The sequence below is a fragment of the Salvelinus namaycush genome, chromosome 34 (genome assembly GCF_016432855.1).
Source record: "Salvelinus namaycush isolate Seneca chromosome 34, SaNama_1.0, whole genome shotgun sequence".
NCBI lineage: Eukaryota > Metazoa > Chordata > Actinopteri > Salmoniformes > Salmonidae > Salvelinus > Salvelinus namaycush.
Genome location: NC_052340.1, coordinates 27819318 through 27847062, shown reverse-complemented (window position 1 = coordinate 27847062; position 27745 = coordinate 27819318). Strand labels below are relative to the sequence as shown.

Genomic DNA, 27745 nt, shown 5'->3' with positions numbered 1-27745 from the left:
CAGGGTTGGCTTCTCAGAGCAAAGCTATCCAATTCAGTTTATTTATGAGACGACTGCATGGCACAGGCTCTTAACAGAAATGCGAAAGTGACATTAACAAGAATTAGATCAAAAGGGAATGAGGATGGGGTCACACAGGAATTGATTGAAAAGTTGAGACGAAAGTAAATAACTTTGTTTGTTTGTGTGTGTGCGGTTTGCATGTGTGTGTTTGTGTGTGTATGTGTCAGTGAATGAGTGCACAAGGGCATGCATGGCCAAACACGGCTATAAGTCAGACAAACAAACGCTATTGAACCAGCGCCATACTTATTGGAAACCAGCTCACACTCCTAGAAAAAGACATCATGAAAAGATCAACAGAGCTATAGACCTAGATGAGGAGCGCCTGACAAAATGCTATATTACAATCCAAGTAATATCCACACGTCATCCACCTCTTGCCTACAGTGCCAAATACTGTAAGGGAATAGGATTGTTCTGAATAAGAGAGGATCTTATTTGTCATGTCTCTGAAAAGGATGTGAGATTTACCTGACTTGGCAATGAATTAGTTGACTGCTACTACAGAAACCAACTCAGTGAAACAGATCTGCACTGCTTCTAGCAGTGAAATAATTCAATTGGCATATCATTTAAAAGGCTTTAGCTTCAGTAGGTTGTGGTGGTGAAGATACCCTGCCTGCACCTCCCTCCATCCACAGAGAGTCTACACTCTGACATTAATAACACCATTCATTATCAAAGTGGACTGTCAGAGAGCAAGGTTTCTAAATGCTCCACTGCCCAGGAGTGGATTTTAATAGCAGCTCTAGAATGAGGAAGCAAAGACTCATCTCTCTTATAGCTTCTTATTTACCGAAACTTTAGGATTGCCTTTACAAAATGACTTGTTTTGTTCAGAGATGTTGAATCATATTAGGTTGTTTGAACACTGTGCTGGTGCATAATGAGAAGTTTCTACAAGTGTCACAGCTAAGCAGGTGTAATGTTATGGCAACACTGGGCAAGGGATAAAGGCCGTGTTGGGACATTTAAACCATGAGTAAAAAAAGAGGAGAGTAGGTTGCTTTATTGGTTTTGGAGAGTGTTGCTGTGTATGGAGTTAAGTGTCGTGATTGGATGGATGAGAGGAGCTGTGGATGACTGGTGGAGTGGAGATGGGTGAGCGTCTCTGTTGTGGCCTAATTTGTGTGTCTGAGGTGCTTGTGAAAGCTGCACCTGCGTGTTGGACTGAGCTGTGGACCTAAGCTTTCTGCACAGCTGATTCAGTTGTGTTTGTGTTAGACTCAAGTGATAGATCCCCACCTCTCTAACCTGTGTGTGTTCTTGCGATGGTCCCAGGTGCGCACCCTGGCGAGGACAGATGAAGCTCGTGGTCTGCTGTGGCTGATGGAGGAGGAGGCTGTGCAGCCAGGGGGCTCTGAGGACACTCTGCTGGAGAGACTCTTCAGCTACTATGGCCCCGACCAGGGGGACAACAAGGGACACGCCCTGCTCCTGAAGAGCGACAAGCCACATCACTTCCTGTTGGGCCACAGCCACGGGACGGACTGGGTGGAGTACGATGCTCAGGGTTGGCTGAGCCACGCCAGGCAGAACCCCGCCTCCCAGAATGCTGCCACTCTGCTGCAGGACTCACAGAAGTACACATTTAATTCACTGATTGTTCTCCATAGTAGCACTTTACAAAGAAAATATACTGACCTCTTTGTCTCTCTTGCTCTCGCTCTCTCCTCTCACTCTCACTCTCACTCTCTCACACACACACACACACACACACACACACACACACACACACACACACACACACAGGAAGAACATCAGCAGTCTGTTCTCTAGTCGTAGTGGAGGGCCCACAGTGCTGTCTGGCTCCATCGCAGGGCTAGAGGGGGGATCTCAGCTGGCCCTCCGCAGAGCCACTAGCATGAGGAAGACCTTCACCACCGGCATGGCCGCTGTCAAGAAGAGGAGCCTCTGTATCCAGATCAAACTGCAAGTGGTGAGTGGGGTGGTTTCTCCCTACCCAAGGCCTACCTCTGCTTCCTCTTTGAGAGGGTTTAGGCTAGAGGTCGACCGATTATGATTTTTCAACGCCGATACCGATTATTGGAGGGCCAAAAAAAGCTGATCCTGATTAATCGGCCGATTTAAAAAATAAATAAAATAAAAATAAATAAAAAAAAATTTAAATAATGGATTTGTAATAATGACAATTACAACAATACAATGAACACTTATTTTAACTTAATATAATACATCAATAAAATCAATTTAGCCTCAAATAAATAATGAAACATGTTCAATTTGGTTTAAATAATGCAAAAACAAAGTGTTGGAGAAGAAAGTAAAAGTGCAATATGTGCCATGTAAGAAAGCTAACGTTTAAGTTCTTTGCTCAGAACATGAGAACATATGAAAGCTGGTGGTTCCTTTTAACATGAGTCTTCTATATTCCCAGGTAAGAAGTTTTAGGTTGTAGTTATTATAGGAATTATAGGACTATTTCTCTCTATACCATTTGTATTTCATATACCTTTGACTATTGGATGTTCTTATAGGCACTTTAGTATTGCCAGTGTAACAGTTTAGCTTCCGTCCCTCTCCTCGCCCCTACCTGGGCTCGAACCAGGAACACATCGACAACAGCCAACCTCGAAGCAGCGTTACCCATCGCTCCTCAAAAGCCGCGGCCCTTGCAGAGCAAGGGGAACAACTACTCCAAGTCTCAGAGCGAGTGATGTTTGAGACGTTATTAGCACGCACCCCGCTAACTAGCTAGCCATTTCACATCGGTTACACCAGCCTAATCTCGGGAGTTGATAGGCTTGAAGTCATAAACAGCTCAATGCTTGAAGCATTGCGAAGAGCTGCTGGCAAAACGCACGAAAGTGCTGTTTGAATGAATGTTTACGAGCCTGCTGCTGCCTACCACCGCTCAGTCAGACTGCTCTATCAAATCATAGACTTAATTATAACATAATAACACACAGAAATATGAGCCTTAGGTCATTAATATGGTTGAATCCGGAAACTAACATCTCGAAAACAAAACGTTTATTCTTTCAGTGAAATACGGAACCATTCCGTATTTTATCTAACGGGTGGCATCCCTAAGTCTAAATATTCCTGTTACATTGCACAACCTTCAATGTTATGTCATAATTCCGTAAAATTCTGGCAAATTAGTTCGTAAAGAGCCAGGCGGCCCAAACTGTTGCATATACCCTGACTGCGTGCAATGAACGCAAAAGAAGTGACACAATTTCACCTGGTTAATATTGCCTGCTAACCTGTATTTCTTTTAGCTAAATATGCAGGTTTAAAAATATATATTTTTCTGTGTATTGATTTTAAGAAAGGCATTGATGTTTATGGTTAGGTACAGTCGTGCAACGATCGTTCTTTTTTCGCAAATGCGCTTTTGTTAAATCATCCCCCGTTTGGCGAAGTTGGCTGTCATTGTTAGGAAGAAATAGTCTTCACACAGTTCGCAACGAGCCAGGCGGCCCAAACTGCTGCATATACCCTGACTCTGTTGCAAGAGAAGTGACACAATTTTCATAGTTAAAATAAATTCATGTTAGCAGACAATATTAACTAAATATGCAGGTTTAAAAAATATATACTTGTGTATTGATTTTAAGAAAGGCATTGATGTTTATGGTTAGGTACACGTTGGAGCAACGACAGTCCTGTTTCGCGAATGCGCACCTAATCGATTATATGCAACGCAGGACACGCTAGATAAACTAGTAAAATCATCAACCATGTGTAGTTAACTAGTGATTATGATTGATTGATTGATTGTTTTTTATAAGATAAGTTTAATGCTAGCTAGCAACTTACCTTGGCTTACTGCATTCGCGTAACAGGCAGGCTCCTCGTGGAGTGCAATGTAAAGCAGGTGGTTAGAGCATTGGACTAGTTAACCGTAAGGTTGCAAGATTGAATCCCTGAGCTGACAAGGTAAAAATCTGTCGTTCTGCCCCTGAACAAGACAGTTAACCCACCGTTCCTAGGCCGTCATTGAAAATAAGAATGTGTTCTTAACTAACTTGCCTAGTTAAATAAAGGTGTAAAAAAAAAATGTACAAATATATTTAAAACATTTGGCCAAATCGGTGTCCAAAAATACAGATTTCCGATTGTTATGAAAACTTGAAATCGGCCCTAATTAATCGGCCATTCCGATTAATCGGTCGACCTCTAGTTTAGGCCCAAGTTGCTCTTAAGAACTTTGTATGACAATTGTGTTATTCAAATAAAACTATATTAACATGTATTTATACATGCAAATGTGTACAAAATGAAGTATTTGCCTTTGTTCTTGTGTGTGTGTGTTAATGCTTTAACTCCCTGCCCTCTGTCTCTCCAGGATGCTCTGCTGGACACGGTGCGCAGGTCCAGGGTTCACTTTGTCCACTGCCTGCTGCCCAAGGCAGACGCGGTGGGAGTTGGCATGGAGCCGCGTGTGGCCCACGGAGAGAGCTGCGACTCAGGCCTCATGCAGCTGGATGTGGGCCTCCTGAGGGCTCAGCTCCGTGGATCTAAGCTTATCGACGCCTTGCGCATCTACAGACAAGGTAAGACTGGACACCACTCAAGTCAAGCTAGGTCATGGGAGAGGGACATTTTCCCCCTTAATTCTGAACTGTATGAGAAATAAAAATGATTAGATAAATGTTGACCTTGTTTTGCCTTTTCCATAAAGGATACCCTGATCACATGGTGTTCTCCGAGTTCCGACGGCGCTTTGACGTGCTGGCGCCCCACCTGACCAAAAAGCACGGACTTCACTACATGGTCACAGACGAGAAGAGGGTGAGTGTCGAGGCGTTCCCTCCACGAATGATAATATAAAAGCCTCCCTCCTTTTCTCCCTCTTTTCTTTCCCTCCCTCCCCCATCCTAGATCTTCTCTTGTGTGTAATTAATTATGATTAGGTTGGCTGGCAGCATGCGGCTGGTGTGCTGATTAATTACGTGCCTCCTCTCTGTCCTCCCCTTCCATCTCTTCCTCCTCTCTCTGTCTTCAGTACCTACAGCTATTAGCATACCCTACCTACTCAGATGTGTGCTTAAAACTTCTGAATCCAGTAAACATATATTTTCAGATGTAGAAATATTAAATATGAACCGTTGTAGCTGGAAATTAAGAAATGATATAGACGTTCTCTTGGCTGAAATGTTATTTTTATTGTTGTGTAAGGAGGTTGTGTTTTTGAAGTAGAGCTGTTGAAGAGGTCCTCTCTGTCACAGCTAAAACATACAGTGAGCTATAGAAGAGTTAAAGAGGAAACCAGACTCCTTGGAGACATGCTTAGGAAGAATAGCCTGCTCAGAAATAATGAATGGACAAAAAGGTACTTCATTCTCTGGAGATAGACAGACAGAGGGAGAGAGTGAGGAGAGACAGAAAGAAAGCAAGAGGGAGTAAGAGGTTTTCCCCTGCGTCAGCATCTTAGAAAATGTATTTTTATTTCCCAGAGAGAACTCAAACAGAGCCCTCTCTCTCAGAGCTAGAAGCCTATCTGTCTCTTCATCTTAGCTTGGGCTGTATGGCTGCGTTACTGTTGCTGTGTTACTGTGGCTGAAGTGGCTTTATCCTCCACTGAGCCTGTTTACCTACCAGATCCAGTAGTCCTGCGGAGATCCTCTGCCAACAGTCCTTTAAGTAACTGTCCACTATCCACTTTTAAACGTTCATATTATGTTAGCTCATACTCAAATAATGTGGTTGACTCATCCTATACTCGTATTTGTGGCCAAAGCATAAATTGGAGAGAAAATACTTCAAAAACCCCACCTCATAGAGACTTTAAAAATAAATGTCACGGCCGTTGGAAAAATAGGACCACGGTGCAGCGTGGTGAGCGTACATTTTCTCTTTATTTATAAAAATGACGCCGAACAAAACAACAAACACTACAAAAAACTAACCGTGAAGCTACAGGCTATGTGCCCTAAACAAAAGTCAACTTCCCACAAACACAGGTGGAAAAAAGAGATACCTAAGTATGGTTCCCAATCAGAGACAACGATAGACAGCTGTCCCTGATTGAGAACCATACCCGGCCAAAACATAGAAATAGAAAATCATAGAAACACAAAACATAGAATGCCCACCCCAACTCGCGCCCTGACCATACCAAAATAGAGACATAAAAAGGATCTCTAAGGTCAGGGCGTGACAATATTAAGCTTTCTCTTTCCTCAGCTAGGATGATGTCATCCTCCTGAGGAAGTTGAGCTGACCAATCAGTAGGCTACTCGTATGAATACTTTTAATGACCGGCATACACCCACAACATTCTGTTTTTGGGGTATGCCCACACCATTCCAATACAGAAAAGCTGCTTTTTAACGTATTTCATTAAAACATTTTGGGAAGGAAAACTATTTCACTCATATTGTAATTAATCACAGGTCATATTTCATAGAAATCTGGAAACACTGGACTTTGTTCAAGTTAGCTGAAGCCTCAAGGGGGAGGATGGGAGTTATCTTCCAACTTCACTTTGTAGTCGAACTTTAAAGACCCTCCTCCTCCTCCACCTCTCCTGAGACTGCTTTAGATACAGCCCATATTTAGACTGAATTGGAGGTTACAGATAGCTAGCTTGGTGCCGTAGCTGTAGCTGAGTTGTTTCGGTCTGCAGTCTCCTGTTGGATAGGCTGATGTTAGGGGAGTGTGCCTGTTGCTATGGTGCTGTGTGCAGTCCTTTGGGGCGAAGACAGAGGGATGCTGACTTTACGGGAGCACTGTCTGTCTGTTTGTCCATTTCTGTTGATCTCTTCATTGATCTGTCTGTCCGTTTTATCGGTTTGTTTCAGGCTGTGGAGGAGCTGTTGGAGTCTCTGGACTTGGAAAACAGCAGTTACCACATGGGCCTGAGCAGGGTAAGTAACACACACACACAGACAGACAGACAGACAGACAAGACAGACAAGACAGACAAGACAGACAAGACAGACAAGACAGACAAGACAGACAGACAGACGTTAACTAATAATGAACTATGTATAAGCCATTAATACATGCTTTGTAAAAGTGTTATGACTACAGGTGACACTATGACAATAGGTGTGAAGGCTTGGTACCGTCTAAATCAGGCCCTAGGTGTTCTGTCTCTGCCTGGGAGGGACAGCTGTTTACCCAGCATGCCCTTCTCTTTGGAATCATAGGTCTGTCGCTGTGGCACTGGTTCCTAGCTGCCGCTGGGTCCCTGGGCTGGCAGCCTTTGTCTGTTAGTTGGCGGTTGACAACCCCCCCTCCCACACACACACACACACACACACACACACACACACACACACACACACACACACACACACACACACACACACACACACACACACACACACACACACACACACTGATCAGGCTTGACTTTCAGTTGGGCCGGGGAAGGTTGCTCCACAGTTCTTCTGCTTCTTCAGAAAAAAAGATGTCTGGCTTTCTCTTTGTTGTTGTCCCTTCTGTTGCTCCCTGTAGCCATTGATTTTGGCAGGCGACTGCTCTCTTTGTTTGTGGCGCTTTGCCGTGGCGTGCCGATAACCCTCCACAAACACCAATCAGCACAGTGAGATTCAAACCTTTCAGATGCAAAATAGAAAATCCAAAGGAAAGGACGGGCTGATGAATGGCTAATTAGCAGAGGAGGCTTTTTCAGAATGTCCATGGAATAGAGGACAGCGGGAAGTATTGTTCTGAAGTAAACAGTAGGAAAAGTATGTTTAGGGAAGTATTGTTCTGAAGTAAACAGTAGGGAAAGTATGTTTAGGGAAGTATTGTTCTGAAGTAAACAGTAGGGAAAGTGTTTAGGGAAGTATTGTTCTGAAGTAAACAGTAGGAAAAGTATGTTTAGGGAAGTATTGTTCTGAAGTAAACAGTAGGAAAAGTATGTTTAGGGAAGAATTGTTCTGAAGTAAACAGTAGGGAAAGTATGTTTAGGGAAGAATTGTTCTGAAGTAAACAGTAGGGAAAGTGTTTAGGGAAGTATTGTTCTGAAGTAAACAGTAGGGAAAGTATGTTTAGGGAAGTATTGTTCTGAAGTAAACAGTAGGGAAAGTGTTTAGGGAAGTATTGTTCTGAAGTAAACAGTAGGGAAAGTATGTTTAGGGAAGTATTGTTCTGAAGTAAACAGTAGGAAAAGTGTTTAGGGAAGTATTGTTCTGAAGTAAACAGTAGGGAAAGTATGTTTAGGGAAGTATTGTTCTGAAGTAAACAGTAGGGAAAGTATGTTTAGGGAAGTATTGTTCTGAAGTAAACAGTAGGGAAAGTATGTTTAGGGAAGTATTGTTCTGAAGTAAACAGTAGGGAAAGTATGTTTAGGGAAGTATTGTTCTGAAGTAAACAGTAGGGAAAGTATGTTTAGGGAAGTATTGTTCTGAAGTAAACAGTAGGGAAAGTATGTTTAGGGAAGTATTGTTCTGAAGTAAACAGTAGGAAAAGTGTTTAGGGAAGTATTGTTCTGAAGTAAACAGTAGGAAAAGTGTTTAGGGAAGTATTGTTCTGAAGTAAACAGTAGGAAAAGTATGTTTAGGGAAGTATTGTTCTGAAGTAAACAGTAGGGAAAGTATGTTTAGGGAAGTATTGTTCTGAAGTAAACAGTAGGGAAAGTATGTTTAGGGAAGTATTGTTCTGAAGTAAACAGTAGGAAAAGTGTTTAGGGAAGTATTGTTCTGAAGTAAACAGTAGGAAAAGTGTTTAGGGAAGTATTGTTCTGAAGTAAACAGTAGGAAAAGTATGTTTAGGGAAGTTTGACATTGGCAATGTTTGATTGTGTGTGTGTGTGTGTGTGTGTGTGTGTGTGTGTGTGTGTGTGTGTGTGTGTGTGTGTGTGTGTGTGTGTGTGTGTGTGTGTGTGTGTGTGTGTGTGTGTGTGTGTGTGTGTGTGTGTGTGTGCGCCTTTCCATCTCTCATCATGCTGAGAAAAACACCAAGCCCCAACTGAGCCACTGGAACGGCCCACGACCTCAGTCGACCTTTAGAGTTGCATTCAGAGACCACGAGGTCCAATATGTTCCTTCGTCCACGCTGACTGTCTTTGCTAGGCAGAAGCTCATCTCGCTATGGGGGAAGGCCTGTGTGACTAGGCCTTTAATGTGACACATCACACATCCCATTGGCGTTGCTCAGTGGTTGCATCACTAGTGGGGTCGTGATGGTGGGCGAGAAAGTTACAGGCTCCTCGTTGTGATGTGATAGTGTGTCTGAGTAGAACACACAGTCTACTGCATAGGAATAGGCAAAGACAATGGGGGATACCTAGTCAGTTGCACAACTGAATGCATTCAACTGAAATGTGTCTTGCACAACCCAACCCCTCTGAATCGGAGAGGGAGGGGTCTGCCTTCATCACCATCCACGTCATCGGCACCCGGGAAACAGTTAGAAGTGAGCATTATTAATGCAAGCATACCATGCAAGCTGTTGATTTGTTAACATGTCATTTTGGATCCATTTAACAGAATGCCCATACAGTGTGTGATAAATCCTCTACTACTGACAATAGAGGAAGCAAACTCAATCCGATGTTCTCTGGAGGTAAAGACAACCTCTCCAGTCGGAGTCGTTGCCCTACAGCAGAGAAGTGTGGGTGTGTTAGTGCTGTGTGGTTTCACCGCGCCCAGCCCACTCTCTGCATGTGCTATTGGCTTGACTATACACACACTTCCCTGAGAGCTGGGCTCTGAACTTTGATTGTCTGTGCTGGGTAAAGTGTTTTCTCTCATCCTGTGCCTCTGATAGAGGATAATAGGTTGTTAAGGGCCCTGGAGTACTGTGTTAGATCAGTCCTGATGTGTCATGATGCAATTTCTGCATAACACCACCACAGCTCTCGTCTTGAGGAGCCGCTTGGTGAAATCTGAACAAAACACTCTGTAGACGAACCATCTCAATTGTTTTCGAGTTGAAGAAAACACAGTGCCTCTGACTAACTGGAGATGTCGGCTAAATCCAAGAGAAGTTTCTCCACAACTCTACCTGTCGTTTTAGTTTCCCCAGAAACGTCCTGTCTTTGTTATTTTCCTTACTGTAGCCGTGGCAGCCGCATGTGTTGCTAACACAAGGGAGTTTTAATGAGGATTTTGTGAAGTTAAGCATAGCTCTTCCACTAACACTATTAGCATGCTAATGCAATTCAGCAACATTCAAAGAGTTTGATGAGCTCTCAGCTCTGGCCTGAGAAACTGTAGGGAAGTCCACCAGCAGCTCCCCAACCAATCTCCCAGAGCAGATCAGAAAATGGAAATGACTAAAGCGTTTGAGGTAATCCAACTAAATTTAAAGCCCCCAAAGTAAACGCCATTGAAATTCAAAGTAAACACAGGACTTGATGTAGTTGATATGCAATCCCTGCATCCTAGATGTATGGTTGAAGATCTTTAGGGGGATTCCAACTCCCATAATCATGGAAAAACAAATTAATGTAATTATTTGCTTGTATGCGTCAATGCCCCCAAATGAAAAAGTTTACGTTGTTTACGTTACTTCTTTTCCATAGTATTGTGCAACCTTGCACACACACATGCTCCCTGTCTGACTTCAATACAATTCACTTTCGTGTCATGATTAATCAGTATCTAACTGTCGCTGTCTCTCACCAGGTGTTCTTCAGAGCGGGGACCCTGGCCAAACTGGAGGAGCAGAGAGATGTCCAGACCAGAAGCAACATCACCATGTTCCAGGCTGCCTGCAGAGGATACCTGGCCAGACAGGCTTTCAAGAAGAGGAAGGTGAGTGAGCGCTCTCAACCCAGTTCTTACCAGCCCAAAGCCCAGGTCAGATTAGATGGCGAAAGGAGCTAAACTGATCTTGGATCAGCAAAACGGACCGTTTCGTGCCCCTCGACCACGTCACACAGTGCGCTGTTGGTTCCTAATGCCTACACTTTCAAAGCCGATGCCTGTCGTTGTCCTTGAAGAGCTGTGTATCCCTTGCCAGTACAGAAAGTGCTTGTGTCAGGGTTGCTTTGCTGCTCTCTTTGTTCGCCGCCTCAGACAATGTCTTGGGAAAACTCTGAAAGGAACTGAAGCTTCCCATTCGATCATATGGTTATTTGTCCCCTACGACACGTTCTAATTTATCTTCCGTTATAGTGAAGTTAGTCAATGTGTTGCCATGAAAACCAAAGAGAAGATACGTGTGCTTCTTTCAGAGAGGAAGAGAATATTCCCATGGAAGCATTAGAATGATAGTCTCCCTCTCTCTCTACCCTCTCTCTCTACCCTCTTCTCTCGCTCTCTCTCTGCCCTCTTCTCTCACTCTCTCTCTGCCTCGTATTAATGGCATGCTCTCGCTCCATTGCTAGCTCTGCCACCCACATCTGTGGGGCGGTTTAGCGGCTCACTAAATCAGAAGTTCATCAGAGCACAGTGTCATAAATCCATCCTGTCTCCGCTGGCCCCCGGCCCAGCAGATAGCCTTCCATCTGCTCCTCCTGTTCCTCTGGGACACACACACACACACCCCCACGTCACCTCAATCACAGCCTTATCGATTACCGCACCAGAACACACACACCTCGCCTTATTCCTTGCCCTCTCAGTCTCTCCCTCCATTTTAGCATTCCTCTCTGTCTCTCACTCTAACCTGACCTCTGATCTATGTAGGGGTGATGAGGCTCAAAAAGAAAAGGACTTCCTATAGTACAGGCTCTCTCCTTACCTATTTGAATAGTAATACCTTTATTTATACACGAGTGGTGGGGGAAACTAGAAGGCTGGTGTTTCTACAGGGTGAGATTATTATTGTAGACGCCTGTCATAATCCCTGGTCCAGTCATGAGGAATTAGAGAGAGACACGGCAGGGACAGAGCTGTGTGTGTGTTTGGCGGATGAAAACAGCCCCACCACACCAGAGTGAGCATGACGACCAGGGATATAACACCCTCCACTGAATGACTGGAACCACCGGTGGTGATCTATTTAGCTCTGTGTGTTGTCCTGTACTGTCCTGTGTTGTGTTTGTGTGGGTGGGTGGCTTGTCTGTGTACGTGAGGGTGTGAGAGAGTGGTTTGTGTGAATTAATTGTGCAGTGGGCTTCTCTTTACTGCTCTGCCTGTTTCATTTGAGTGCTGCCTCTTTCTATAAGTAACACAAGTTGTTTATCCTGATTGTTTGTTTTGATTTAGGAACAGGATATTGATATTTTCCTTTGTTTGCGAAGTGTTTAGTTGTAAACGACTCAATTAAGAGTGATTGTCATTCCTCACAGTGTGACTGGCTGAGGGTCAGACTGGACTGGAGAGGGTTGTGTAATGCTGGGAGGTAGAGTTCTTCAAGGGTCCAAAAAGTTGGACCCGTTCTGAAATGGACTTGGGGCTTTCCCACCCAGACCCGATATGTATGAATATATATTTTTGAAATGTAGAGACCCGTTCCGAACAGACCCGAGGACAACTAGAACCGTTCCGTATAGACCTGGTTGGATCCAAACCCTATCCGAGTGAAGGAAGCAGCAAAAAAGTACTTTTTAAAGCTACTTGATTAACCAGAGCTGATAAAGCACGAGAGGAGGGAGAGAAAGAGGAGCCGCTCTAGCAGGCGGGTGAGGGGCTGTACTGTGAGGAGGGAGGGAGGGATGAGAGACAGCAACCAACCAAGCAGACTCGCTCTACAGTAGACCAATAGCTGCCATAGCTAGATTATTTATCATCAAACATCTTCCACTGATTAGATATCTCCCTCCCTCCTATCTCCTAACTTTTGCCACACACGGAGGCTCTATGATTGTAGCTTATTGCCGCTTTGATGACTTATGATTGGCCAACAACAAGCTACACGCGCCACACTCCTCTCGTGAAAAGCAAGAGCAGCAAATTAAAAATGTCTCTCTCTCTACAGTAGCAGTCACCTTTGGATCTGTACAGGCCGTTCCGGACAAGTCAGTTAAAATTACATACCCGAGACTCGTGACAATCATATCAGATCCGACCCACCCGTTACGTTATTTAGAATTTTGGATCCGGACCTGTTCGGGTCCTGGATTGGGTCTCGGGTATTCGGGTACAGGTGGATCCGTGAAGACCTCTACTGAGAGGCCCAAGGGCAGACAGGGAACAATATCACCACTACAAAGGCTTTTGTGAGCCAACGTTCTGCATTACAATGTGTTTCGGTGTACAGTACAGTATGCTACCCTCCAGCAGTTCTGAAAGTTACAGGACCATACCCCCCAGCAGTTCTGAAAGGTACAGGACCCTACCCTCCAGCAGTTCTGAAAGGTACAGTACAGGACACTACCCTCCAGCAGTTCTGAAAGGTACAGTACAGGATACTACCCTCCAGCAGTTCTGAAAGGTACAGTACAGGATACTACCCTCCAGCAGTTCTGAAAGGTACAGTACAGGATACTACCCTCCAGCAGTTCTGAAAGGTACAGTACAGGACACTACCCTCCAGCAGTTCTGAAAGGTACAGTACAGGACACTACCCTCCAGCAGTTCTGAAAGGTACAGTACAGGACACTACCCTCCAGCAGTTCTGAAAGGTACAGTACAGGACACTACCCTCCAGCAGTTCTGAAAGGTACAGTACAGGACACTACCCTCCAGCAGTTCTGAAAGGTAGTTACAGTAAGGTTTAGTTCAATGTGTTTTCATTTGATCTGATTAACAGGAAGTTGAGGTTGTTTTATTTAAGTTGAACTCTCTATCTATTTAAACACACAATGAAGACTTTGCACAATTCTAGCTAAGAAGCCAAGGCATGTTTTAGAGGAAAATACGTGTTGAGGAGAGTGGTAGTGGTAAATATTTGTGAGGCGTGTGTCGTATCAAGGTACGCTGGTTTGATATTTACAGGAAAATATTCTGTATGTACAGCTAAGGAAGCAGACTCACACTTGATTACAAGGCAGTGCAGGGTGTTACATTTGAACCTTTGGCCCATATTTCTCAGAGACACAAGACACGACCATGAAAGTGTTGATTTCCTCGTCTGGACACTGACGTCCCCACTGCCCAAAAATCTATTCGTTTGTTTCTCTCTGTCTATTTGATTGCTCCGGGGGGCTCCCCGCACCTTGAAGTCCTCTCAGCCTGAGCCAAACCCTCACAGGGATTTGTTTTCAAAGCGCTTTGATGGAGAAAAGAGAGAGAGAGTGTTCCTTCTCTGAAACGGTGCTTCACCATGGGGGAATAGACGAATAGAAGGGATGCGGCACAGCGTTTGAAGCCCACAGCCTCCTCTCTCTTTGACATTCATGTGGATAGAACGAGTGACAGCATGGTGAAGATGGAGGAGCATGGGGGATTCCTCCTTTCAGCCAGTCGGCCCATAGTGTGTCTAATTAAATCGTTGCTTTAAGACAAAGCTTCTTCCTCGACTGGGAACAGGTGTGTGTCAGTGCATGCATGCGTTACATCTATGGCCTTGTGTGCTCAGCAAAGGCCATGTAGCTTCACAGACACTCAAAGGGAACTCTGTAAAGGAGACGCAGAAGGCAGAGTAAAAAGGAAGACCGAGACAAAGAAAGAGAAATGAATACATTCTGCTCCTGTGTTTCTCTAAGACCGTCAATACCTGTTTGACACAGACATATCTTCTTTCTAAAGGCTGCAAAACCTTATTCTAAATCCCTCTGGTGTTGTATATGAGCTCTCTGTATGGCTGAGGAACAGAAAGATCAACACTGACACCCCCCCCCCCCCCCCCCCCCCTTATTGAGTCAACACATGATTTGTTAGACTTGTTTAGGTCTAAGCATGACAAACAAGCTTTAGAGAACATAACCTGCATGCCTGTTCAGTCAGTGACCATGATGGCCAAGCAACATGTATGTGCTCTCACGGCGTGACGAATAAGAATTGTGTTCTCCGTCATTGTGCTGTTCTAATTGGGTTGTGAGATAATGGGTGGTTTATTGGAGATGCCCATGTAGCGGGAGCATGTAGCTCCTCCTAATGCCTTTTTAACAAGGTGCCAAAGTGGTATCAATGTTTGATTACATTTCTCTGAAGAGCTCTGTCTCAGCTCTTAAAGCAGTGAGAAGCCAGAAGAACTTTGGATTGTCTTGATTCTAGCTCGCCCAAATCGTCACACTTGATGCAAGTGTCTGTTATTGTGCTAGACAATGACACTAAGCAATGCCATTTCTTCTTTTCTTTATTTATCAAAAGTTACATATTTCATACAAACAGCGCATTCGGAAAGTATTCAGACCCCTTCCCTTTTTCCACATTTTGGTACGTTACAGCCTTATTCTAAAATTGATTCAATAAAACATTTTCCTCATCAATCTACACACAATAATACCCCATTAAGACAAAACAAAAAAACAGGTTTGTAGAAATTTTTGCAAATGTATTACAAATTAAAAACAGAAAAAACCAATTTACATAAGTATTTAGAGCCTTTTCTATGAGACTCTAAATTGAGCTCAGGTGCATCCTGTTTCCATTGATCATCCTTGAGATGTTTCTACAACTTGATTGGAGTCCACCTGTGGTAAATTCAATTGATTGGACATGATTTGGAAAGGCACTCACCTTTCTATATAACAAAGTACAAAGAGATCCTTGATGAAAACCTGCTCCAGAGCGCTCAGGACCTCAGACTGGGGTGAAGGTTCAGCTTCCAACAGGACAAGGACACAGCCAAGACAATGCAGGAGTGGCTTCGGAACAAGTCCTTGAGTGGCCCAGCCAGAGCCCAGACTTAAACCCAACCTAACATCGCTGGAGAGACCTGAAAATACCTGTGCAGCGACGCTCCCCATCCAACCTTGCAAAAAATTCTAAAAACCTATTTTTGCTTTGTCATGGGGTGTTGTAGAATGAGGAGGGGGAAAAAACGATTCCATTCATTTTAGAATAAGGCTGTAATGTAACAAAATTCAGAAAAATTCAAGGGGTCTGAATACTTCCCGAATGCACTGTATTTGTGATGTGTGTGTGTATATTTATATATATATATATAAATATAAGACATAACACCAGACACAAACACCCACACACACAGGTTCCTTTGTTGTAAGTCCCTCTGCTCCTCTGCATGTGTTTCAGATCCAGGACCTGGCTATCCGCTGTATCCAGAAGAACATCAAGAAGAACAAGGGAGTGAAGGGCTGGCCCTGGTGGAAGGTGTTCACCACAGTACGCCCCCTTATAGAGGTCCAGCTCACAGAGGAGCAGATACGTGGCAAAGACGTGAGTACACAAACTATACACACCCTCCATCTACTGTTGATCAGCGGTGTAGTCATTACTCCAAACAGTAGCAAAATATTCAGTTTTGCAACAAAAATAATCTTTTCTATTGGACAGGTTCATCAAACAGGAATGGACCTACCTGAATCTGTCCAATAGAAATGCTAGTTTTTGTTGCAAAACAGAACGTTTTTCCGACTGTTTGGTAGTAAAGATTACACCCCAGCATTTGATTTCCACCCCCTGCTTTATAGAGACTATACAGATTTAGCTCCCTCTAATACTGTAATACATTTTCTCTCCCCCCCCCCCCCCCCCCCTCTCTCGTTCTGTCTATCTGCTCCCAGGAGGAGATCCAGCAGCTGAAAGGGAGGCTGGAGAAGGTGGACAAGGAGAGGAACGAGCTGAGACTCAACAGTGACCGCCTGGAGAGCAGGGTACACACACACACACACACACACACACACACACACACACACACACACACACACACACACACACACACACACACACACACACACACACACACACACACACACACACACACAACATACAAACTGTGTTGCAGACTAATATAAGATAACACATTGTACCAGCGGATCTGTCTGTATAAATAAAGGATGAACAGATAGAGGTTTTATGTCATGAAGTTTAACTGTATTGCACTGTATGCATAAGACAGGGTGCATGTGTAGTAGTAATAAACACATTATTTTCACCCTCTTGCTTATTGCAATTGTGTGTATATGCCAGATCACAGAGCTGTCGTCGGAGCTGGCAGACGAGAGGAACACAGGAGAGTCGGCCTCTCAGCTGCTGGAGTCCGAGACCTCAGAGAGACTGAGACTGGAGAAAGACATGAAGGACCTGCAGGTTAACACTGTTAACACTGGAGAAATGAGACATCCTTAACTGTTGTTGGATGAACACAATTATTTAATTCATTATTTAAACCAGACAGGTAAATGGAAAACCGATTCTGATTTCCAATGACGACCTTGCCAGTTCTGTTGGCTGCAACGTAATAGTGTGATCAGATTGTTGACCCTGCCTTCCCCATCCTTTTAGTTTTCTATTTGGCATTTGACATGATTGTTTTTTTCAGGGTATTCCAACTAGATGGGATACATTTTTCCACTGACTGCTCAGACAGCACATGCTGATGGGCTGGGCTGGGTGCAAATTACCTCGCTTCTAGAAATGAGCAATTGTGTCATTTAGAGAAAGTGTGTGTGTGTGTGTGAACAATGAGCGTGTTTGTGTGTGTACGTGCAAGTGCAATGTGAGGTCTATCTGTCAGTATTTCTAACTTGGTATATAATGTGTTTGTGTATTAATGCATGGCCTGTGATTCTCTCCCCAGACTAAGTTTGACTCGATGAAGAAGTCTATGGACTCTATGGAGATGGAGGTGATGGAGACCAGACTCCTCAGAGCCTCTGAGCTCAATGGAGAGATGGACGATGACGACACAGGTCAGCGCCACACACACACGTTTGTTTTACTATCCTTGTGGGGACCAAAACATTTATTCCCATTCAAATTCTGATTTTCCCTAACCCTAAACATAACCCTTAACCCAGTCCTTCTCAAATAGTGGGGCGCGCCCCCCTGGGGGGGATTGGAGCGATGCCAGGGGGGGGGGCGCGTGTGACCCCGGGGAACAGTCCTTTTTTGCCGCAGGGAGTAGTTTTTTTTTGCACTGAACAAGAGCACACAGCACATGGCAGGAGATATGAAGTGCAGATAACAAACCCTTAAGAGACACCATGGAAAAATATTTAACAGGGATGAAAAGAAAGGCGGAGAGAGACGGAGATAATGAGACAAACGTAAGTCTCCCGAAAGCTAAGACGAGGAAATATGACGAAGCGTATGTAGCGCTTGGCTTCACTGTGACTACGGTGGGAGACGAGGAAAGACCGGTATGTTTACTGTGTCTAAAAATGTTGGCAGCGGACAGCATGAAGCCAAATAAATTAAGGCGTCATTACACCCCAATCACGCTGATAAGCTGCTTGAGTTTTTTCAGCGAAAACGTGCCGAATATTGCCAACAATCGTCCCGCTTTGTGAATGCTACTTCAGTAAACCAGCGAGCACTGTTAGCATCATATAAGGTGGCGTACCAAATTGCTCAGTGCAAAAAAAAAACACTCCATAGCGGAGGAGCTGATACTGCCTGCAGCATTAAACATGGTCTCTGTCATGCTGGAGTGCTGCAAAAATAAAAACTATCCCTCTGTCCAATGACACTGTCGCAGACGTATAAATGACATTGCTAACGATCTTAAAGAACAGCTTGTAGATAAACTCAAAGACAAACGTTTTGCCTTACAGTTCGATGAAGCAACTGACAGCAACAAAGACTGTTTGTTTATCGCTTATGTACGTTTTGACATGACAAACTCCCTGTGTGAGGATCTACTTTTTTGTAAATATGTCAGAGACAGAGCCACAGCTGAAGAGCTATTCAAAATGCTGGACTGCTTCCTGACTGAGAATGGGCTAAAGTGGGAGAACTGCATTGGTGTTTGCAGTGATGGTGCACAGACCATGGCAGGGATGAGAAAAGGACTTCGGGCACTCATCAAGAAGGCCTCACCTAATGCTGAGTGGACACACTGTGTTATACACAGAGAAGCACTGGCATCAAGGCACCTTTCCTCTGAATTAAGTGAGGTTATGACTGACATTGTAGGTGTAGTCAATTTTATAAAGACCAGACCACTAAAAACAAGATTCTTCTCTGCTATCTGTGAGGAGATGGGAGCTGAACATCAAGCTGTGCTGTTTCACAGTGAAGCAAGGTGGCTGTCACGAGGAAAAGTCTTGTCCAGAGTTTTTGAGCTCAGAGAGCAGATAAGAATGTTTTCGGAGCAGGAGCACAAGTATGACCTCGCAGAAACATTCAGTGATGAGAACTTCCTGGCAAAACTGGCCTACCTGAGTGACATATTTGGAAAGCTAAATGAACTAAATCTACAGCTTCAAGGGAAAGAGAAACACCTCCCTCAGGTCACAGACAAGATCAGCTCTTTCACTCGAAAGCTTGCAATGTGGGGCAGGCGACTTGATGAAGGAAATACTGATTCATTCGAGAACCTGCATGAATTTGTTGACACTACTGACTATGATGCCACCTCAGTGATTCCATATATTAAGGAGCATATTTCATCACCGATGGGATTCTTTAAAAAGAACTTCCCTGAAAACAGTTCCCAATATGACTGGGTGAGAGATCCTTTCAATGCACCAGCTCCAACTGGTTTCAGCTCTGCAGAGGAGGACCAGTTCATTGATATGACGCCTGACTCCACATTGAGACTGAGGTTCACATCACAGACACTGAGTGAATTGAGTGTAGAGAGGCAGTATCCACTCTTAGGGCAGAGGGCCATGGGCATTCTTCTTCCTTTTGCAACATCTTATCTTTGTGAGACTGGCTTCTCTGCTGTTGCTGCACTGAAGACCAAGTACAGGTCCCAGCTAAACATTGAGCAGGAGCTGAGAGTTGCAGTATCATGCTTCAAACCCCGCTTCGAAAAGCTGTGCTCTGCAAAACGTGCTCATTGTAGCCATTAATCCTGACTTCCTCATTTTGATTTAAAAAAAATCTGTACAAATTGTTTTATTCATTTTTGTTTTATAGGTCAAAGTGTTTCATATATTGTGCTCCTGAGTTAATGTTGCTGATCAATTTGAATGTATTATTATTTATTGATTATATTTTATTTTATTTTTCAGTATCAAATGGTCCAAAAATGTTTACAGTTTAAATAAGGATAACATTTTTTTTTACATTTCAGGGAAATTGATGCACTTTAAGTCTTTTCTGTTACAGGCTAAAAAACAATGTTAATAAAGTTATTCTTTGTTGTAAGTTGATCTATATTTCTTTCTTTTTTATTTTTTTGTTTTCTTTAATGTTAATAAGGATACAATGTTATGCAGAGTTGTACTTATAACAATTTTATAGACAAATGATACTATTTACAGTCGCGGCGGAGAGTTGGGGGGCGCGAAATGTTTACTTCTTCCTAGGGGGGGCGTAACAGAAAATAATTGAGAAGCACTGCCTTAACCTAACCCTAACCTTAATTCTAACCCTAAACCTAACCTTACCGTAACCCCTAATCCTAACCCTAAGCCTGAAATGTCCCCACTTGTCTGAGTTTTCCTTGTTGTACTATCCATGTGAGGACTTCTGGTTCCCCACAAGGATAGTAAAACCAAACCACACACACACACACACACACACACACACACACACACACACACACACACACACACACACACACACACACACACACACACACACACACAAAATGTTGCTATATGGTGACAATTTAGCACCATGAAAACCAGCACACAACGGTACACCCCAAGACCAGGATCAAAGTAGGCTGTTTCTGGTTGAGTCCTTTCAGTTGCCCAGTTATTTGGTTGTATCTAGCTGACCACCCTCTTAGACTGCAGCGGCTGCCTGAAATCAATGAGGAGACAAAAGGTTTTGCAAGACATGGTGTAGAAATTGATTCTAAAAGACTGCAGGCGTCCTCAAATTATATTTGCACGCATGCCAAACAGACTTCCGGCTAGACTGCGAATGCAGGCTTTATTTGGCCATTCTGAATGTAGAATAGATTTTTGTCTCAGTGTTTTGTTTGAACGTTTCAACACCCCACATTTTACATGGAATAGACAACCCTGTGTAAGAGATACATGTACAGGCCATAACAGTAGTGTACAGACTTTAATATGGCTTCAAAACGGCTTGATACATTTCCTCCTGACTAATGCAAACCCCTTCCATGGTCAAACAGACTTCCTTTCAAACTGGCTAATCAATTTCATCTTAGTTCTATTTGAAGGCGTATTGAATGCAATGGAGGCTGCTGAGGGGAGGACAGCTCATAATAAAGGCTGGAACGGAGTGAATGGAAACCATGGTTTTGATACCATTCCACTAATTCCGCTCCAGCCATTACCACAAACCTGTCCTCCACAATTAAGGTGACACCAACCTCCTGTGATTGAATGTTGACGTGGTGTGGTTCTTGTAGTGCTGTCCATGACCTGTCTGCTAACTGTGCTGTCGCATGTTGTGTCTGTTAGGGGGAGAGTGGAGACTGAAGTATGAGAGGGCCATCAGAGAGATCGAGTTCACCAAGAAGAGGCTCCAGCAGGAGTTTAATGACAAGCTGGAGATGGAGCAGCAGAACAAACGGCAGCTGGAGAGGAGGGTAAGGCAGTGTCTGACACACACACACACTTCTAACTCTACCTCGCACTGCTTACACACACTTGCATGTTGGGATTTACACCTACCTCATCTAGCTACACACACACATGCTCACAGGCAAAAAAACTTAGCTCATATCCTTCCTTCTGTCCAGAAGCAGTTTACTAGTGTTTTCGGTGGGTCTCTCCCTCTCCTTTTCTCTCTCCTTTCCTCATTGCTGGGCAAGTGTCTGTCTGTCACTGTCTTTGTCTATCTCTGTCTGCCGTTTATTTTTCTCTCTGTCTTTTTCTCAGCCCCTTGCTCTGTTTTTGACACCTCCTCTGAGCTTTCTCATAAAACGTCAAATAAAGCTTCACACTCCCTGAGCGCACACTCAGTGAGACATAAAAGGAGCAGTGAAGCAATAACTAGTCTTTTCTTTCTCTCTCTGTGTGTCTCACCTGGTCGGCCACTCAGACAGACAGCTTGACAGAAGCTAACGGAACCTTTGACCTCTTTCATGCCTCTGCTTATTTTGGAAAAATGATTTTAAATGTTACACATCTCTCTCTTTATCTCCCTCCCTCTCTCCTCCTCCAGCTAAGTGACCTCCAAGCAGACAGTGAGGAGGTGCAGCGTACGGCCCAGCAGCTGAAGAAGAAGTGTCAGAGATTGACGGCTGAGCTACAGGACACCAAGCTACACCTGGAGGGCCAGCAGAGCCGCAACCATGACCTGGAGAAGAAACAGAGGAAGTGAGTTCAGTTCATAACGCACACACTCTGTAGGCCGACAAAGACGTTTATCCCATGTCCCAGTTGTAAATGTGAACTTGTTCTCAACTGGCCTACCTTGTTAAATTAAGGTGAAATAAAACAATACCGACCTTAGAGATAGAGGGCTCTTGTACTCAAAAGCCCATTTTAGCATGGGCAGCGCCATTGAGGACTTTCACCATTTTGAAGTAGTCAACTAGGTGGGACTTCCTATGGGTTAAGAAAGGATCACTTAATTGCAATCGGGTCACCAGGAGGGATCAGCCAATGAATTATACTCGTGAGGAAACATTCCATAACTGCAGGAGGCAGTAAATCGCCAACCTTGGCTTTATACCTGTTCAAACAACACTCTAGGTGGCAGTATGTACCCTTTTAGTTTGTTTACCAACTCATAGAAGTAGTAGAAGAAGAAAATGGAGTACTTCAAAATGGAGAGGGCCTCAATGGCGCTGCCTGTGCTCTCCTAGATGCCACAATGGGACCGATACATTTATGCGATGTCTAACTAAATCTTTGATACAGACACAGAGAGGTGTGCGCCACACACACACACATACACACTCATACAGTATGTTCAGATCTGCAACTACAACCTGATACTACTCATACTGTCACCCTCACTGTGACCTGAAGAAGAAACACTACCTTAGATCTTCACTGTAACTTCAAATATTTTAAGTCCTGGTTAAAACACCACAGTACTCTCTCAATTCCCCCCCCCCCCCACCCCCCCTCTCGCTCTCGCTCTCAATTCAATTTCAATTTAATGGGCTTTATTGGCATGGGAAACATATGTTTACATTGCCAAAGCAAGTGAAATAGATAATAAACAAAAGTGAAATAAACAATACAAATTTACAGTAAACATTACACTCACAAAAGTTCCAAAAGAATAAAGACATTTCAAATGTCATATTATGTCTATATACGGTGTTGTAATGATGTGCAAGTAGTACAAAAGGGAAAATAAATGAACATAAATATAGGTTCAAATCAAATTTGATTTGTCACATACACATGGTTAGCAGATGTTAATGCGAGTGTAGCGAAATGCTTGTGCTTCTAGTTCCGACCATGCAGTAATATCTAACAAGTAATCTAACCTAACAATTTCACAAGAACTACCTTATACACACAAGTGTAAAGGAATGAATAAGAATATGTACATCAAAAATATATGAATGAGTGATGGCCGAACGGCATAGGCAAGATGCAGTAGATGCTATAGAGTACAGTATATACATATGAGATGAGTAATGTAGGGTGTGTAAACATTATATAAAGTGGCATTGTTTAAAGTGGCTAGTGATACATTTATTACATACATTTTTCCATTATTAAAGTGGCTAGAGTTGAGTCAGTATGTAGGCAGCAGCCCCTCAATGTTAGTGATGGCTCTTTAACAGTCTGATGGCCTTGAGATAGAAGCTGTTTTTCAGTCTCTCGGTCCCTGCTTTGATGCACCTGTACTGACCTCGCCTTCTGGATGATAGCGGGGTGAACAGGCAGTGGTTCGGGTGGTTGTTGTCCTTGATGATCTTTATGGCCTTCCTGTGACATCGGGTGGTGTAGGTGTCCTTGAGGTCAGGTAGTTTTCCCCCAGTGATGCGTTGTGCAGACCTCACTACCCTCTGGAGAGCCTTGTGGTTGAGGGCGGAGCAGTTGCCGTACCAGGCGGTGATACAGCCCGACAGGATGCTCTCGATTGTGCATCTGTAAAAGTTTGTGAGTTATTTTGGTGACAAGCCGAATTTCTTCAGCCTCTTGAGATTGAAGAGCCGCAGCTGCGCCTTCTTCACCATGCTGTCTGTGTGGGTGGACCATTTCAGTTTGTCCGTGATGTGTACACCGAGGAACTTAAAACTTCCCACCTTCTCCACTACTGTCCCATCGATGTGGATAGGGGGCTGCTCCCTCTGCTGTTTCCTGAAGTCCACGATCATCTCCTTTGTTTTGTTGGCGTTGAGTGTGAGGTTATTTTCCTGACACCACATTCCGAGGGCCCTCACCTCCGCCTTGTAGGCCATCTCGTCGTTGTTGGTAATCAAGCCTACCAGGTAATCAAGCCTACTGTAGTGTCGTCTGCAAACTTGATGATTGAGTTGGAGGCGTGCATGGCCACGCAGTCATGGGTGAACAGGGAGTACTGGAGAGGGCGGAGAATGCACCCTTGTGGGGCCCTAGTGTTGAGGATCAGCGGGGTGGATATGTTGTTACCTACCCTCACCACCTGGGGGCGGTCCGTCAGGAAGTCCAGGACCCAGTTGCACAGGGCGGGGTTGAGACCCAGGGTCTCAAGCTTAATGATGAGTTTGGAGGGTACTATTGTGTTAAATGCTGTGCTGTAGTCGATGAACAGCATTCTTACATAGGTATTCCTCTTGTGCAGATGGATTAGGGCAGTGTGCAGTGTGATTGCGATTGCGTCGTCTGTGGACCTATTGGGGCGGTAATCAAATTGTAGTGGGTCTAGGGTGTCCGGTAGGGTGGAGGTGATATGGTCCTTGACTAGTCTCTCAAAGCACTTCATGATGACGGAAGTGAGTGCTACGGGGCGGTAGTCATTTAGCTCAGTTACCTTAGCTTTCTTGGGAACAGGAACAATGGTGGCCCTCTTGAAGCATGTGGGAACAGCAGACTGGGATAAGGATTGATTGAATATGTCCGTAAACACACCCGCCAGCTGGTCTGCACATGCTCTGAGGACGTGGCTGGGGATGCCGTCTGGGCCTGCAGCCTTGCGAGGGTTAACACGTTTAAATGTTTTACTCACGTTGGCTGCAGTGAAGCAGAGCCCGCATGTTTTGGTAGCGGGCCGTGTCAGTGGCACTGTATTGTCCTCAAAGTGAGCAAAGAAGTTGTTTAAATTGTCTGGGAGCAAGACATCGTGGTCCGCGACGGGGCTGGTTTTTCTTTTGTAGTCCGTGATTGACTGTAGACCCTGCCACATACCTCTCGTGTCTGAGCCGTTGAATTGCGACTCTACTTTGTCTCTATACTGACGCTTAGCTTGTTTGATTGCCTTGCGGAGGGAATAGCTACACTGTTTGTATTCGGTCATGTTTCTGGTCACCTTGCCCTGATTAAAAGCAGTGGTTCGCGCTTTCAGTTTTGCACGAATGCTGCCATCAATCCACGGTTTCTGGTTGGGGAATGTTTTAATAGACGCTGTGGGTACAACATCACCGATGCACTTGCTAATAAACTCGCTCACCGAATCAGCGTATTCATCAATGTTGTTCGACGCTATGCGGAACATATCCCAGTCCACGTGATCGAAGCAATCTTGAAGCATGGAATCCGATTGGTCGAACCAGCGTTGAACAGACCTGAGCACGGGTGCTTCCTGTTTTCGTTTCTGTCTATAGGCTGGGAGCAACAAAATGGAGTCGTGGTCAGCTTTTCCGAAAGTGGGCCGGGGGAGGGCTTTATATGCGTTGCGGAAGTTTGAATAACAATGATCCAGGGTTTTGCCAGCCCGGATCGCGCAATCGATATGCTGATAAAATCTAGGGAGCCTTGTTTTCAGATTAGCCTTGTTAAAATCCCCAGCTACAATAAATGCAGCCTCAGGATATGTGGTTTCCAGTTTACATAGAGTCAAATGAAGTTCTTTCAAGGCCGTCAATGTGTCTGCTTGGGGGGAATATACACGACTGTGATTATGATCGAAGAGAATTGTCTTGGTAGATAATGCGGTCGGCATTTGATTGTAAGGAATTCTAGGTCAGGTGAACAAAAGGACTTGAGTTCCTGTATGTTATTATGATCACACCACGTCTCGTTAATCATAAGGCATACACCCCCGCCCTTCTTCTTACCAGAGAGATGCGTTAAGAAACCAGGTGGCTCCGATAGCGTGTCTCTGTATTTACAATGGTGTTTGTTCTTCACTGGTTACCCTTTTCTGTGGCAACAGGTCACAAATCTTGCTGCTGTAATGGCACACTGTGGAATTTCACCTAATAGATATGGGAGTTTATCAAAATTGGATTTGTTTTCAAATTCTTTGTGGGTCTGTGTGACCTGAGGTAAATATGTGTATCTAATATGGTCATATATTTGGCATATATTTTGCAGCTCAGTTTCCACCTCATTTTGTGGGCAGTGTGCACATAGCCTGTCTTCTCTAGAGAGCCAGGTCTGCCTTAGGCGGCCTTTCTCAATAGCAAGGCTATGCTCACTGAGTTTGTACAAACAATAAAAACATTTACAGTTAATATTACACCCACACAAGTTTCAGAGGAACAGAGACATTTCAAATGTCCAAGAGTTCCTTAATTTTGGGTCAGTCATAGTGGTCAGGTATTCTGCCACTGTGTACTCTCTGTTTAGGGCCAAATAGCATTCTAGTTTCTCCGTTTTTTTGTTAATTCTTTCCAGTGTGTCAAGTAATTATCTTTTTGTTTCTCATGATTTGGTTGTGTCTAATTGTTGCGTCTAATTCTAAAAATCAAAAGAAATCAGCCAAGACCTCCACAAGTCTGGTTCATCCTTGGGAGCAATTTCCAAATGCCTGAAGGTACCACATTCATCTGTACAAACAATAGTATGCAAGTATAAACACCATGGGACCACTCAGCAGTCATACCACTCAGGAAGGAGATGCGTTCTGTCTCCTAAAAGTGCAAATCAATCCCAGAACAACAGCAAAGGACCTTGTGAAGATCCTGGAGGAAACAGGTACAAAAGTATCTATATCCACAGTAAAGCGAGTCCTATATCGACATAACCTGAAAGGCTGCTCAGCAAGGAAGAAGCCACTGCTCCAAAACCGCCATAAAAAAGCCAGACTACAGTTTGCAACTGCACATGGGGACAAAGATTTTACTTTTTGGAGAAATGTCCTCTGGTCTGATGAAGAAAAAAAAATATGACTGTTTGGCCATAATGACCATTGTTATGTTTGGATGAAAAAGGGGGATGCTTGCAAGCCGAAGAACACCATCCCAACCGTGAAGCATGGGGGTGGCAGAATCATGTTGTGAGGGTGCTTTGCTGCAGGAGGAACTGGTGCACTTCACAAAATAGATGGCATCATGAGGATGGAAAATTATGTGGATATATTGAGGCAACATCTCAAGACATCAGTCAGGAAGTTAAAGCTTGGTCGCAAATGTGTCTTCCAAATGGACAATGACCCCAAGCTACTTCCAAAGTTGTGGCAAAATGGCTTAAGGACAACAAAGTCAATGTATTGGAGTGGCCATCACAAAGCCCTGACCTCAATCCCATTGAGTGGGCAGTAAATGTGTGGGCAGAACTGAAAAAGCGTGTGCGAGCAAGGAGGCGTACAAACCTGACTCAGTTACACCAGCTCTGTCAGGGGGAATGGGCCAAAATTCACCTAACTTATTGTGGGAAGCTTGTGGAAGGCTACCCAAAATTTTGACCCAAGTTAAACAATTTAAAGGCAATGCTACCAAATACTAATTGAGTGTATGTAAACTTTTGACCCACTGGGAATGTGATGAAAGAAATAAAATTTGAGATAAATCATTCTCTCTACTATTATTCTGACATTTCACATTCTTAAAATAAAGTGGTGATCCTAACTGACCTAAGACAGGGAATTTTTCCTAG

General features: G+C 44.0%; 1 protein-coding gene across 1 annotated transcript in view; it reads left to right on the top strand.

Moving 5' to 3' along the window:
- LOC120028392 (unconventional myosin-XVIIIa-like) overlaps window positions 1–27745 on the top strand; it is a 198208-nt gene that overhangs the window by 116323 nt on the left and 54140 nt on the right. The window contains exons 15-26 of the mRNA XM_038973626.1: window positions 1345–1646; window positions 1816–2002; window positions 4379–4586; window positions 4715–4824; window positions 6837–6902; window positions 10617–10745; window positions 16017–16160; window positions 16508–16597; window positions 16914–17033; window positions 17524–17635; window positions 21278–21405; window positions 21984–22138. Coding sequence (XP_038829554.1) covers window positions 1345–1646; window positions 1816–2002; window positions 4379–4586; window positions 4715–4824; window positions 6837–6902; window positions 10617–10745; window positions 16017–16160; window positions 16508–16597; window positions 16914–17033; window positions 17524–17635; window positions 21278–21405; window positions 21984–22138 — 1751 coding nt within the window. The remainder of the gene's footprint in view (window positions 1–1344; window positions 1647–1815; window positions 2003–4378; window positions 4587–4714; window positions 4825–6836; window positions 6903–10616; window positions 10746–16016; window positions 16161–16507; window positions 16598–16913; window positions 17034–17523; window positions 17636–21277; window positions 21406–21983; window positions 22139–27745) is intronic.